The sequence below is a fragment of the Gymnogyps californianus genome, chromosome 24 (genome assembly GCF_018139145.2).
Source record: "Gymnogyps californianus isolate 813 chromosome 24, ASM1813914v2, whole genome shotgun sequence".
Classification (NCBI taxonomy): domain Eukaryota; kingdom Metazoa; phylum Chordata; class Aves; order Accipitriformes; family Cathartidae; genus Gymnogyps; species Gymnogyps californianus.
In genome coordinates this window covers 5,589,547-5,604,698 of record NC_059494.1, presented here as the reverse complement: position 1 = coordinate 5,604,698, position 15,152 = coordinate 5,589,547, and the positions used below count along the sequence as shown (strand labels likewise).

Genomic DNA, 15,152 nt, shown 5'->3' with positions numbered 1-15,152 from the left:
TAAAGCCAGAGGAGTCTGATCGGCACAGGGAACAACTCAACACCTCTTGTTCAAAGGCTGCTGTTGAGTTTTAGCCTGGAAACATCTCTGCGCTGCCACAGTTCTGTGCTCCAGCACCAAATTTAGGCAGCCCCAGGTCTGTATTTCCTCAGGGGCACTGGATGGTCCAAGGCCCCCCCACCGTTTCGCAGCTCTGCCCCGGTGCCGGGGTGGCAGCAGTTGCATGGGCAAGGTCTGGCACCCGCAGAGCTGGGGTGACATCACTTTCCGAAGCTCATTTTTCCTCAACTCCTCCTTTACGGGTTCTTTTCCCTACCTTTGCAAGGAGGAAACAAGAATTGCTGTTTGGCAATGGGTGACATTTTTGTCGGATGTCCAAGACTGGGAGCGAGGAACCTGGACGTGGGCCCTTTATGGAGCTCTGAGCCAGGATGCAGGGCACGAGCTCTGCGGCACAGCCGGCAAGCCGACACTGGTGGGGCTTCACTCATCGCACCAGACTTTACCTTTCCAGATCTGGATGGAGAAGGCAAGCCGCACGGCTACGGAGGACCCAACTGATTTCTTTGCCAAGCGGTCTGTGAATCAACAAGAGCCGTGCTATTCTAGACCTGCTTTGGAGACAGAAGGAGGGCATGAAATCACCAAGTTCATTACCACAGGATGCCGGAGAGGCCAAGTATGTAAATGGGTTGGAGAGGGACGAGGTCTGTTGGTGGAGGTAGATCCATTAGGGCTATTAAGGTACTTCCGTCCGGATGCAAACTCTTCCTCAGGAAGTCCCCAAGCTGCCAGCCGGCAGCTGGGCGGGACGCCGGGAAGCACATCTTGTTTCTCCTGCTCTTCCCGTGAGTAGCGTTACAGAAGAGGCAGCCGTGGAAAAATACCCGGGGGGTTCAGCAGCTGAAAAGGGAAAAGAAAAAGAAGCAAAAATCCTTGCTGAGAGTTTCAGCGTTGAAAGGGCTTGGAGCAGTTAGTCAGGGCAAGCTTTAAGGTGTGAAACTGCCAGGGGTCCCTGCGGGATGGAGGACGGCCCAGACCTCGGCGGCCGTGCAACCAGCGCGCGAAGCAGGCAGGGAAGAAAGCTGGCAAGAAAAGGAGACAAACAGCCTGCTGCTGGGACAAGGGAGGGCTGCCAAAAACCCAGCGGGGCCAGGCCCGGGGAGCCCAGCCGGGGCGAGCGGCACAGGGCTCCCGGCCACGGGTGGGACGAAGGCAGGCGGCGCGCGAGGCCATGGGGGCCAGGCAGGCTGGGGGGGGGGGGGGGGGGGGGGGGGGGGGGGGGGGGGGGGCTGTGCTGGGGGGAGGACGGCGGGGCAGGGAGCTGGAGCCCAGCCACCCACAGGCCCCAGCCAGCAGTGGTGTTGAGCTCAGGGCAGGGGATACCCCGGCACCTGGGTGACATGGGCGGGGGATCCCCCTTTCTCTAGGGTGACCGTCCCCGAGGTGAGCAGGGTTAGGGACATCCCCATCCCCAGGGTGACTAGAGTAGGGGCACCCCATCCCCAGGGGTAACCAGGACAGGGGATCCTCCATCGCCAAGGTGATCGGGGCAGGGGATCCCCCCTCCCCAGGGGTAACCAGAGCAGGGGATCCCCCATCCCTGGGGTGACTGGGGCAGGGGACACCTCCCTTCCTGGGCTCACTGGGACAAGGGACACCCCTTCCCCAGGCTAACCAGGACAGGGGACCCCCGGGGTGACCAGGGCAGGGGACACCCCCTTCCTGGGCTCACCGGGACACCCCTTCCCCCAGCTGACTGGCACGGGGGATATCCCACCCCGGGGGGGGGGGGGGGGGGGGGGGGGGGGGGGGGGGGGGGCACGGGGACAGGGACCTCCCGTCCCCCGAGCAGAGGGGGGCGGCGGGACCTCCGTGCCAGGGGTGAGCGGGGATCCCGCCGGGGGGTGAGCGGCCCGGGGGCGGTGCCCGTCCCGGCCGGGGCCCGGGGGCGATCCCCGCCCGCCCCCGCCCCGCCCCGGCCCCGCTCCCGCCCGGCCCCGCTGCCGGCCCGCCCTCGGCCCGGGGCTGCGGCGGGCAGCGCTGCCCGGCGCCGCGGTGCAGCCCAGAGCCGCCGGGCCCGGGACGGCGGCCCCGCGCTGGGGCCCGGCTGCAGCCCAGACGCCCGGCAGGCAAGGTGAGGGACGGCGGGGACGGGACGGGACGGGACGGGACGGCGGGGTCCGGCCGGCAGCGGCGGCTCCGGCTCCGGGAGCGGCTCCGGCGGCGGCGGCGGGGCGGGGGCTCGTCCCGGTGGCGGAGCCCCGCAGGGCCCCCGGAGCCGCCGCCGCCGCCCGGGGCCCGCCTCGGGGCCGCTCCGGAGCCCCCGCGGCCGCGCCGGGACCCCGGCGGGGTGGGGTGGCCCCGGCATCCCCCGCCTCGGGGGCTCCTCCCGGGCGGCACCGGGAGGGGGAGTGGGGCTTCTGCCCGCACCCGGGAGGTGCCGGGGCCGGTACGGGCGGCTCCGGGCCGTCGGAGCCGGGCTGGGCCGCCTAGCCCGGCTGGCGCGGGCGGGGAGTCCCCGGGGGGGCTCTCCTGGGCTGGGGGCGGGCGCCCCGACGTGCGGGGGCGTGTAGGGTGCTGCGGGCACCCCGGGGTGCTGGGGGTGCTATGGGGCTCCGAGGGGCGCTGGGGACCCGCAAGGCCGGGGGTGCTGGCGGGCTCCCCGGGGTGTTGGGGACCTGTTAGGGCTGAGGATGCCGGGGGGCGCCCGGGGGTGCTGGGGCCCCGCAGGGCTGGGGGTGCTGCAGGCACCCCGGGGCACTGGGGACCTACAGGGTTGGGGGTGCTGGGGACCCGCAGGGCTGGGGGTGTGGCAGGGCACCCTAGGCTGCTGCAGGCCCCTCTGGGGTGCTGGAGGGCACATGGGGTGCTGCTGGGTTCGGGGTGCTCCCTGTGTGCACATGGGGAACCCACCATGGGGCTGTGCCCGGCGCTGTGCGTGTACCCTGACTGTGCCTGTACACCCTGGGTGTGAATTTAACCATTTCGTCCCCGAGCACCTCCTCACAGCAGGGCGATCCCAGGCCATCGGGGCTCGTTGCCGACCCTGTGGGTTGTCACCAGCCCCGAGGGAATTGGGGAGGTGTTGGTGGAAAGTGCTGGTGGGCAGCTGCAGCGAGGGTGCAGGACAAGTGGTGGATGTGTTCTAGCGGAGATACAGGAGCCCTATAGAGCTATAGGTGTGACGAGGCACGTAGAGTTGATCCCCATGGGAATACATCTGTGTATGGACCGTGCGCCTGTTGTCCAGGTGTTGTGTGAGCTCAGGGAGGTCCCCAAGGCGCTGGAGCGGTTGCAGAGCCCGAGCAGCCCCTGCAGCCTCCCGACTAACCGGGCTGACGATGATGACAACTCCAGAAACAACAGCCCAACCCTGAAATTAGGCTGTTGAGAAGATTGAAGCGTTTCCCTTTCCCTCTCTGGGTCAGTGCTGGCGCACCCACCCGCACGGGATCTGGCTCCTCCGGGAGCAGCCCCAGCCTGGACGGCATGGTCAAGGTGGCCTGGGCGAGCAGGCACAGGAACAGTGGGTGGCACGGAGCACGGGCCATCCTGTAGAGCCCCAGGGCAGGGCATGGGGACGGGACGGGTGGCTGGGAAGGTGTGATGAGCCCCAGATACCTTCCCATCCGCACCCAGCCTGCAGCGCCGGCGGGTGACACTGCAGGTGACGGGCACGCGTGACGGCTGGCTCCGTGCGAGGAGCCCGAATCCCGGCAGGTCGCTGGCAGTGGAGGAAGCCGTGTGCTTGCTCAGTGGTTTCCCTTTAACTTTGGAACAGCCTCAGCCCCGAGCTTTGGGGCTTATCGCCTGCGCGCAGCTTCGAGGGAAGCGTGCCTGGCCGAGATAAATCAAGTCGTGCTGGCCAGGGCTGCTCTGGACTCTGTTCTTCTCACATTCCTCATGACCTCAGTATTTTGGCTCGGGAGGAGAGCCGGGGAGAGCCCTCCCCATGTCCGGCCCTGCCGGTGGACTGGCTCGGGCTGCACGGCGGCGTGTGGCCGAGCCAGGGTGGGGGCTGCCCCACTTGTGCCTCTGGCGAGGGAAAGGGCCCAAAGGAGTCCGGAGCTTTAAAAATAGTTCCTCCAGGCCTGTCCCCTGCCAGCCCAGGGGCTTGGGGACCCAGAGGGGGGATCACCCCATGGACCACGAGGCCAGGAGTCCCAGGGGGCTGCCTGGGGCTGGGGCATGGGTACCAGACGGTACCTGAGCTGTGCCCAGGCTGCCCCATGCCTGACAAGGCTTTTTATTGTAATTGAGCAGAACAGCTCCGGCTTTGGCCCCAAGTTTCCTGTGTTGGCATTGGTACGACGGCAAGAAGGGGAAATAAAGGTGCAAGCCCACGGCGAAGCGTAGCCCTGCCTCTGCGGGGACAATTGGGTCCCTGTGCATCCTCCTCCTCCTCCTCCTCCTCTCACTGCTGAGCCTCCCCAGCGGCGCTTTGCTTTGTACCATCCCGCTTTTCTGTGGAAACACGGGGGCTAGAAACAACGCTTTCATTTCTTCCAAAGGAAGCTGGGATCATGCAGGGTCCCCTGCCTCTGGCACCCGGGGGTCCCTGTGCCCAGCCCTGGCAGCACCAAGCCCCGGTGCCCAGGGGAGCGGCCAAAGCTGCTGAAAATCAGCCTTTGGCACCAAAGTGGCCGGCACGGTCTTCCCCGTTGGGACTTCAGCCCAGGTGGAGAGCGGCTTCTCTTTGAACCGGTGCCGCGGTGATGGCCGGGGACAAGGCTGGCTTTGTGCGGCCAGGCCCCGGCAGGTGCCAGCGGTGGCTGGGCTGCGGGTGTGGGGACTTAACCCTCTCGCCGCTGCTGTGCACCGGGACCGTCTGCCTCCACCGCTCATCCTCGCCAGCTCAAATCCAGCCTGCCGCTCGCCTCGCCACCCAGCCCGCCAGCAGCCCAGGGGCAGTTTGCACGTCACGGGGAGCCCCGGGGGGGTTTGCACATTGCAAGGACCCCGTCAAGGTTTGCACATCGCGGGGTCCCTGGGGCAATTTGAATGTGGTTGGGAGCCTGCAGGTCCCATCGCCTCGCCTGGTCCTTTGTTTCGGAGCTGGGTGAAGGCAGAAGCTCCTGCCCTGGCTCCAGCCCATCCCATCGGACCAAAAGTAATGGGGGCCAAGAGCTGCAGGGGAGCTGCAGGAGGATCTCCCCCAGCTTTGGGAACGGGCAGCGCAGCCACACAGTTGACAGCAGCTGCTGGCGTCGGCTGAAGGAGCAGGACGAGGTGGCAGGGGGGACGAGCAGTGCGTCCCTGGGTCCGCAGAGGGAAGAGCGGGGCAGTGCTGGAGGAACGGGCACCTTTGCCGCAAGCGGGGGGGAGCGGTGCGGGGGACCTCCAGGCAGGGGTCCTGGCGGAGGTGGCTTTTCCTGGCGCGGCCTCAGGCAGGACAATACCCGGCCGGGCGGCGGAAGGGAGCTGCCGGCCGCTTCCCCCGAGGAAACGCACCCGCTGGCTCTGGCTCCTGTTGCTGTCCCTCTTCCTCCTGTTTGGTTTACAGCGTGTGCAGAGCCCAGCGGGAAGTTTGTGCTGGCCCCGGCACTGTTTAATTACCTGCAGCGAGGGCCGTGCGGAGGAGGAAGCTGACAGCTTCCCGGGGCGGGAGGGATTAGACGAGGTGAGGGATGTGCGGACCCTTTTAGGCACGAAGCCGGCGGCACAGGAATGGTGGGGTGCCAGCATGGAGCCAGGATGTTCCCAAGGGAGGTGGAAGGGTGCCAGCATGGAGCCGGGACGTTCCCAAGGGAGGTGGAAGGGGTGCCGGCACGGAGCCGGGACGTTCCCAAGGGAGGTGGAAGGGGTGCCGGCACGGAGCCGGGACGTTCCCAAGGGAGGTGGAAGGGGTGCCGGCACGGAGCCGGGACGTTCCCAAGGGAGGTGGAAGGGGTGCCGGCACGGAGCCGAGACGTTCCCAAGGGAGGTGGAAGGGGTACCGGCACGAAGCTGGGATGATCCCAAGGGAGGTAGAAGTTGGGATGTGCATTGGCTGCAGATGGGCTGGTAGAGGAGTGGGAGAGCCCCAGGATCCGGCCCGGTGACTGATGGGAAGCGTCTCATCCCTGCCCGGTTGGACTCAACTGCTCAATCCCCGTGCGCTGGGGCTGGCGGTGGGAGGCTGCCATGTCGCCTGGGTGCCCAGCCTGAGCCTGGCCCAGCGCTGCCTGTGCCACGGCTGCTCCTCTGGCTTCTGGCAGTCGCATGGTCAGGGCGAGCCACGAGCTGGAGACCACAGGGGCACGGCCAGGGCTGAGGAGTGGCAGGCGGCATCATTGTGGGCAGCGGGTGCGAGCCAGGGGCTGTCACGTCATCCCCAAGCTGGGCCGTGTGGCGAAGGCAGCCACAGCATCTCTGCTAGAAAAGCCTGGATCCCCCAGTTGTCATGGGCAGAGGATTTGGGGATGGATGCGGGTGTTTCTGTGCAGCCAAGGCCGGATCCTGTGCCCTTCTCTGGGCAGCGCTGAGCCTCAGCTTCCCTTAGGGCTGTGCCTGAGCTACCTTTCCTCTGCGGCATGCCTCCTCCCCTGCTTTCTTCCGAAAATAGCACGGTGCCAAATGCTTTGCCCGCTGACAGCTGCACAGCCCCGTGGCCACCTGCGCCCCGTGGGCAGGGCCACCGCATCCCCCGCCGCGCAGGGAACCCACGGGTCCCTGGAGGGTGAGGCCGTGCGCAGCGGCAGTGGGTGCTCCCAAGGGTGCTGTTTGCCCCCATCCTGCTCCTGCCAGGAGCACTTCCCACCTGAGCCCCGGCACCCAGATGCTGCCAGATGTTGCGGCAGGTCCCAGCTGAACGCTCACAGCTGGCGGCACCCCCAGCCGTGAGCTCACCCCTGGACCGCAGCCGCATCCTGCTGGCTCTCCTCCAGCATGCCCATGCCTGGCTCCTGGGAAAACCAGGCTCCCATTTCATTCCCCCCCGCCTCCCGCCATGCCTTATCCCGCATTATCAACAGGGGAAAAGCAGCCAGGTCCCTCCTGGGGGTCACCGGTCCTCAAGACACCTCTGAGGCGGGGAGGGGCTGCGCAGGGCACCCCAGCCCCGCTCAACCCCGGGCGGCGAGGACAGACATCACACCCAGCAACCGATGGGTGCTGGCAGCTGCCTGTGGTCACGTGGCTTTGCAAAAGCATCGATTCCCTTTATCCAAAGCAAACTTCGCCGCTGAGAATCGCACCCATAAGGGGCTGCAGCCTCTTTTTTTTTTTTTTTTTCCAGCCCGCTCCCCCAGTGCGGCCGAGCTCTGACTCATGACTCTGCACCCTCAGAGCTGGCAGCGCGACCGCCGCGGCCGTCCCAGCCCAGGCTGCGAAGCATTCCTTAAATGTACAAACAATCCCTGGCCCCACAGGCAGCACTGCGCTCGCCCGCCCGGCCGCTGGCTCGAGCTTCAGCCCCGCGGCACCAGGGCTGGAGGGAGGCGAGGGGGGCCCGGGCGGATGGCGGGGGGTGGCTGTGGGGTGCTCCCCGAGTGGGGGGGCAGTGGTTTTCGGCTGTGTGGGGCTCAGTGGCCCCCGGTTTGCAGGGTTTCACTGGACGTGGCCCCGTTGTTGTTGCAGGTTGATGGTCCCCTGGTCAGCAGCATCCCGGGGAGAAGATGGCTCAGCCTGCACCCCTGAACCAGAACCTCCCAGGTAAAGGGACTGGGGTCTTCACCGGGCAGGGACAGTGGAAGGATCGTGAGGGGAGTGGCAGGGCTGAGCTGTCCCGTCCCATCCCAATGGGTTTCCTCACCCCAGCACCGCCCTGGTACAGAGCGGGTGCCCTGTGACACCCAACAGCACCGAGGGTGCTGGGGACGGGCTCTCCACTGGGCCCACTGCCAGCAGTGTCAGGGTGGGGAGGGGGGCTGCAGGCTGCAAATCCCAGTGTAACTCAGATGGAAAAGCCTTCCTGTCTCCACCAGGTCCCTGCCTAACCGTCCCCGCTCCTCTTGCAGATCTCGGGGGCCCATTCTTGTACCGGGACCAGGACGATGGGGAGAAGAGCTCGTATTCAGTGGAAACCCCCTACGGCTTCCTCCTGGACCTGGATTTCCTGAAATACGTTGATGACATCGAAAGCGGCCAAACGCTCAAGAAAGTGCCGCTGCCTCGCAGGGCGAAAGGGGCCCGGCAGCCGCCCAGTGCCCTGCGCAGCCCCAGCAGCCACGCCAGCGCCTGGACCTCCACCGAGTCCCTCGCCTCCACGGCCAGCGAGGAGGGCAGGACCGCGCTGCTGCTGTCCCCGCACGGCCGGGCACCCCTGGAGCCCCTGAGCAAGCCAGCCTCCCACCCCGTCTCGCCGCCGCCGGCGGTACGGCTGCTCCCACCTCCCACCCGCAAGTGCCTCGTGCGAAACCCACGGGTGGAGAAGACCTTGCTGGAGACGAGCAGGAGGCTGGAGCAAGAGCAGGGCCATCTGCAGGGTATCGGTGGTCCCCCCCGCGGTGGCCCGCTGGGCGCCCCGAGTCAGCCACCCCCCTGGGTGCCAGTAGGCACCGAGGGCCAGGCGGGCTGGGGACGGGTGAGCCCTGGCAGTTCAGGGCACAGCACGCCGGCGGCGGGGCTCAGCGCTGCCCCGCTGCAGCACGTGCGGGAGCAGATGGCCGCAGCCCTGCGGCAGCTCCGGGACCTGGAGGAGCAGGTGAAAACCATCCCCCTCCTGGAGATGCAGATCTGCGAGCTGAAGAGGGAGAAGGCGAAGCTGATGGAGAAGCTGTTGGCGGAGCCTGGCGAGGCTTTTGGCCGCCCCCCTGGCTCCGAGGCGGTGGGAGGGGGCGAGGAACCACCCCAAGCGGGGCTGGAGAGCGAAGCGGAGCCGGCAAAGGGGCGAGTGAGCAAGATCGCGGAGCTGAGGAAGCTGACGGAGAAGCTGGCCGTGCCAGAGCGGGGCGGCAGGGCTTGGCCGGGCAGGAGCCCCAAGGCTGCCGAGAGGCCATGCCGCTCTGTGGCGGTGGGCGAGGACCGGGCCATGACCGATGCTGTCTTCTACTACCGGTCACAGCAGGAGGGCGGCGACGTGCCGGACAGCGGGGCGAGGGAGCGCAAGGACGCGGCCGTCTGGGTGCTGGAGTCCTCGCTGGGGCTGGCCAGCGAGGCAGAGCAGGAGCTGGAGCTGCTGCAGCAGACGGTGGGACACCAGAAGGAGGTGATCGCCCTGATGGAGGGGCACCTGCGGGAGGCCACGCAGGAGCTGGAGGAGCTGCGGCTGGAGGTGTGCGCCCGCCGGCCCCGCGGGCAGGCGGACAAGGAGGTGACGGCCAAGCCGCAGGTGGCTGAGGCGCTGGTGGAGGCGGCGGTGGCGACACAGAGCCGGGCGGCCGGCGACCCCCCAGAGACGGCGGAGGCAGGCGTGGGGTGCTGCCCACCGACCATCTGCGTCGGCGTGGGCTGCCGCCCCGACGGGCGGGACGTGGCGGTCGGACCCGATTCGGCCACCAGATGTGAAGACAAGGGCAGCCAGACCGACATGGGCAGCACCGTCCCGGCGGGTGAGGAGATGGAGCCCGGTGCGGGCGATGCCCCGAGCGGCCACTCGGCACAGGGTGCAGGAGCAATGGGGGGGACGTGCCAGGACAGCCCGGCCCCCAGGGCAGCCACACCAGAGACAACGCACAGCGGCCAGGACACATCCCCGGCGTGGGATGGCGGAGCTGCCCTGAGCCCTGCGGCCGGTGAGTCGGCGCCGGGGATGACACCAGAGTCTGGGCTGGGATGTTCCTGCGGGAAGGGAGAGGGTGGCCCTGTTGGGGACAGCACCTGCACGGGCAATGCTACCTGTGTCACAGCAGCTGCCTGCACTCTGCCCATGTCCCTTCCATGGGGTCTGGTGGGTTTGGGGTGCCCGGGCAGCCCCAGGGGGAGGTTCCTGCTCACTGGCCCCTGACACCCATCTCTCTACCCCCAGGAGCCCTGAAGTCCATCATGAAGAAGCGGGACGGTCCCCCCCGGAGCGAGGCTGAGGGCAGCAAGAAGAGCCTGCAGTTTGTGGGCGTGCTGAACGGGGAGTACGTGCCGAGGGGCTCCTGCCACCCTCCTGGGCCAGCCCCGGCCCCCGGCATCCCTGTCCTGGGCTGGGGACAGTGGCAATGGAGGGGCCTGGAGGGGACCAACCAGGCGCCACATTGCCACAGAGCATCTCCCTCTGTGCAGGTACGAGAGCACGTCCAGCGAGGAGGAGGAGGAGGAAGGAGACAGCTCCTCCGAGAAGGCTTCAGCTGACAGCTCCAACAGTGAGGAGCAGGGGGACACCGAAACCTCCGAGGAGGAGGCTGGGGAAGGCGAGCGTGAGCCAGGATGGGAACATGAAGGGGCCAGCGTGACCCTGCCGGAGCCCCCCGAGGTGAAAGAGAAGTAAGTGCCGATGGGGTAGGCTCCCTCACCCCGTGCAGCTGGGAGCCACGGGCTGGCACCGACCCTGCCGACTCAGGGCGTCTGCCCCGCTTTTGGTGCAGCCGATGGGAAAAACATATTCAGCTCCTGCAGAAACCATTTGGCATTTGGCAGGAAAGAATCCTTCCAGCTTCTTGGGTCTGCTAAGGGAAGGATGAGACCAAGGCCCCAGATGCCTCTTTGCTGGAGATAGTTTGGAGGGGGACAAAAAAACCCAACAGCCCTTAATGGCATTTTTCAACAAAAGGAAAAAATTTGGCCTAAAATGGGTAAACTGTGCCTGAGCACGTCCGTATAAGGCTCAGTTCAGCAGGGGTTTGCAGAGGGTGCAACCACCGGGCTGGATGTTGCACCATGGGGAGCTCATCGAGGTTCGCAGGCATCGGGGAGAGGAGCAAAACCTCCGTGGGGGGGACTCGGGGTGCCCCTTGCCGGCGCGGTTTTGGTGGGGCGACGCAGCCCCACGCCGCAGACGCCCTTGTGCTCTCCCCAGGTTCGAGCTGAGCCCCAGGATGCGGGAGGCCTGCCTCATCGTCAAGACCCACCTGGGCCACCCCGGTGCCACCAAGAGCAAAGAGGCGGTGAGTGGGGTGCTGCGGGTGGGACGGCTCGCCCAGCCACTGCCGGGGTCCCCCCCTGGGGCTGGCCCTCCCCAAAGATGGGCCAGCAAAGCCCGGCTCAGCGCCTTCCCCCAAAACACAGCCCTTTGCTCCAGGCTTTGTCCCAGATACTCCAAAACCCGTGTGGACTCAGCTCGGGCCATCCCAGCGTGGTTTTGGGGTTTCGGGGTCCTGCCTTCACCCAGTCCCCTCTGGAGCAGGATTTCTGCTCCCCACCAGGGCCAGCAGCAGGGAGGTGGGTGCAGGGTGGGTGCAGGGTGGGTGCAGGGGTTGGGGGGGTGGCGGCAGGGCTGTGCAGAGGCTCAGGGGGCAGCCGCGGCCCCTGGCTCAGCCCCGCTCACTGCCCGCAGCTCGCCAGCAGCAGCCTGGTCCTGCAGGAGTGGTTCCGTCTGTCCAGCCAGAAGTCGTCCGTCCCCGACACGGTTGCCAACCACCTCCTGGCCTTCGCCGAGGTCTCGCCAGCTCTCCTGGCCCACGTGGTGAACCTGGCAGATGGGAATGGCAACACGGCCCTGCACTACAGCGTCTCCCACTCCAACTTCCACATTGTGCGGCTGCTGCTGGACACGGGTCAGTGCCTCCCGCCCCCAGAAATGTCCCCCTGCCACCATCCCACTCTGTACCCCGGGTCACGTCCTGGCCACGCCAGGCACGGGGGGAAGGTGCCGGCAGCAGAGGGGCAGGGAGAGCTGCCCTGGGCTGCGTACGTGTGCAGGTGGGGGGTTTGGGCAGCCACCCCAGCCCTTTGGGAGCCCAGATTTGATGGGGGGGGGACCCATCAGCAGGTCTGTGCCCACAGGGCTGTGGGACGGCTCGCAGCACCCTGGGCAGGGCAGGAGCCAGGCACGTGGCTCGGTCCGTGCCTCCCACCAGCCCCGCAGCACCCTGAGCCCCGCCGCTCTGCCCATCCCCACAGGGGTCTGTAATGTGGACCACCAGAACAAAGCTGGCTACACAGCTCTCATGCTGGCAGCGCTGGCAGCCGTCGAGCAGGAGGACGACATGAACGTGGTCAGGAGGCTCTTCAGCATGGGCAACGTCAACGCCAAGGCCAGCCAGGTTGGTGTGGGCTGGGGGCCACCATGTCCTGACCCTCTCCCCCCACCCTCAAGCAGCTGCCAGGGCCACACTCAGCTCCTCCGAGGGCAGGACTGTGGCTCCAAAACCTGAAGGGGCCGGTACATGGGGAGGGCATCGCATTAGGAACTCCTTCTGCCTGGCATCAGGGCTCACCCACACCTCATCTCCAGTCAGGGAGGTGCTCAGAGACCGTGTGGGCACTGGGGACAGCAGTGATCCCTCCCTGGGGCAGTGGGAAGACCGGGTGGCACAACTGGGCCAGGAGCAGCCTGGCAGCGTCCCTTGCATCGCAGGCTGGCCAGACGGCGCTGATGCTGGCCGTCAGCCACGGCCGGCAGGAGATGGTGGAAGCCCTGCTCGCCTGCGGAGCCGATGTGAACCTGCAGGATGAGGAGGGCTCGACCGCGCTGATGTGCGCCTGCGAGCATGGCCGCGTGGAGACAGTGAAGCTGCTGCTGGCTCAGCCCACCTGCAACATCTCCATCGTGGACAGCGTAAGCCTCTGCCGCCGGGGCCCGGGCACGCTCACCCACCCCGCGTCCTGTCCCCAAACCTCTTCCCAAGTGCTCTCCTTTCCTTTTTAGGACGGTAACAACGCCGTTGCCATTGCGCTGGAGGCTGGCCACAGCAACATCGCCGTGCTCCTCTACGCCCACCTCAACGGCACGAAGGCGCAGCTGCCCGTGAGTACCACAGCCCCCCGCCGGCTCCTGCCTCCTGCCCTGTCCCACACAAGGGCCACGGAGGTGGCACCGTGCCACCGGCTCAGCTGCATGGTGGGCAGGTGGCCCCGGGGGAGGGGACAGGGCTGTGACACAGATGATGCTCCCCAGGAAGGGGCTGCAGGGGCGAGCGCAGAGCGTCCCAGGTGCCACACGCTCGGTGCATCCTCAAGTAGCAGGGAACCAGCCTGGCTGGCCCCGACCGGGAGTTGCTGGAGGGGTCTCTGGTGACATTGCATGACTCTGCTCTCTCTGCAGCAGGGGACGTCACCGGCAGCTATGAAGAGCCCTGGGAGCCCAAAGAAACCAAATTAGAGTGACCTTGGGATCCAGCCAGGGGCCAGCCATGTGCCGGCCAGCCACCATCAGCACTGGGCTGTAATTTATGTCCCCTCGCCTGCCACTCCTTTGTGTGCCAAATCGCTCTCTGCAGCTGCAGATGCTTTAATCCTCCTCTCAATAGAGCAGGCGCCGTCCCTGGGCCTCACTCACCCATCTCCACTGCTGGAAGCGGCCCGTGCACGGCCACCTCGCTCCACTACGTGACAGAGGAGCCAAGCATCGAGTGACCTTGGGGTGGGAAATGCAGCAAGCGGAAGCCAGCCCCGTTCCCTCTGCTGCCCGTCAGCCCTGCTCCTGCTGACCACTGGAGCTGCGCCACCTCGGAGCCCTCTGCAAGTTGTTAACTCACTGGAACAGCAGAAAATGCACCCAGCAGAAATAGCACCTGGTTTCTGCTCTCTTAGCCAGCTCCTGGCAGCTCCGGCGAGGCAGGGGAGCCGGTGACAGGGAGCCGGGCTGCAGGAGGGCAAGCGTTGGCTCCTGGACCCTGCTGTGCTGCACGGTGCCAGCGGGGAAGCGGTGCTCAGGAGGCGAGTCCTGCGCAGCAACAGGAGAGGGGACACAAACCAGCTGGTTAACGCTGCCCCAGACACGGGCTGGGAGCACTTCCAGACTGAAATACTTGCCCTTCTTTTCTGGCATTTCCTTTCCTGGCTGAAATCTGAATTTTTTCTAGCACATGCACACAAAGCAAAAAAATTATATTGCTTAGTCAAAGGATGGAGTTCAACATGAAATCACTCTGTGATTTGCTCAATGGGAGCAAAACTGGGCACTTGGGGCGGCAGCCAAGCTGACAGAAGGGGGCCAAGAGCCATGAACGCATTTAGGGACTGAGGCTGCCCAGCCGATACCCCACACGGGGAGCGGGGACCTTCTCCCAAGGGAAAGGTAGCAATTACCTCCTAAACATTTCCCATTTTAAACACTCATAGCCACTGACTGCAAAGGCAACCAGAGCCCGCAACGAAGTTCCTCTCTGCCCACTTTCCTTCCCAAAGGGGAGGAGAGCAGCTGAGGATAGCTCTGGGAAAAAAAGATCGGCAAGAAGAGCTCAGAGAGAGCCTAGGGCCCACGGAGATGGACGCGTATGTCGGAGGACGTGTGTGTGTCTGTGCAAGTGTGTGTGCACCAGGTGGGGTGGGAACAGACAAGGTAAGGACTAAGGACCGGGAGGAAAAAGGCTTTTGCACGTGAAGCCGGCTCCGCTCTGAATCCTTCACAAAGGTAACGCGTGTTGCAGCCCCCACTTCTGCTCCTTGGCCCAGGCTCCCCCACCATCACTCCTGCCTCACCCAGGCCTGGTGTGAGCCGTACTGCGAGCTGGGAAACGCTCCCCAAGAGACTTGTTCTGGGCAACACGCTGCTGTCCTCGCAGTGGGCCTGTTTTCAGCTTTGCACTGAAGTTAATATACAATGCTCACAGCCACTCTCTAGTACACTGCTCTGTATGTATTCCGTACTCACTGCTTTGGTCTCACAGGTTTGTTTACTGGTATTTTAATACTGATGTTTATTTTTAAGGTTTAAATAAAATTTAAAGTAAAATTATTTTGAAATATTACAGCGACCATCAGCAGTCTCCTGCCTCCTTGTCTGGCTCAAGATAAAACCCCCAGAGCAGCTTCAGCAGAGGGACAGCCTGGCACAGCCCTCGCCCTGCGCCGGTGCCCCCACGTTTCAATTCACGGCCTGCAAGTTTATGAACTGGCTACATCCATCAGTCTGGTTTTCTTCCAGCTGAACTGTCCCAGTCGGGTACCGCGGTGTCTTCTGGCCTGTTTCACTTCACAGGACCAAGCGGGACGCTGGGACCAGACGTAGCCCTTCGCTACCCTTGGTTCACCCCGGTGCTCTGATATTAAGCTGCATTATTAAAGGGCAATCATCAGATTTGAGAGCGGGGATGCAAAGTCACCTCCCCCCTCATGTGGCCGAGGGCCACGCTGACCCCATGGGGATATTCGGGAAGGGCTACAGCTGCTCTGAGCCACCCCCGCTGCAAGTTTACCTC

The 15,152-nt window shown here is 65.4% G+C and overlaps 1 protein-coding gene across 1 annotated transcript; it reads left to right on the top strand.

Annotated features, from left to right (window-relative positions):
- Nucleotides 1-7,578: 7,578 nt before the first annotated feature.
- KANK3 (KN motif and ankyrin repeat domains 3) lies at nt 7,579-14,714 on the top strand. The gene is made up of 10 exons (XM_050910607.1): nt 7,579-7,635; nt 7,941-9,656; nt 9,890-9,989; nt 10,135-10,335; nt 10,868-10,955; nt 11,345-11,564; nt 11,911-12,053; nt 12,368-12,568; nt 12,659-12,757; nt 13,055-14,714. The coding sequence occupies exons 1-10, from the start codon at nt 7,599-7,601 to the stop codon at nt 13,109-13,111; spliced, it is 2,862 nt and encodes a 953-aa protein (XP_050766564.1). The 5' UTR covers nt 7,579-7,598; the 3' UTR covers nt 13,112-14,714.
- Nucleotides 14,715-15,152: the final 438 nt, after the last annotated feature.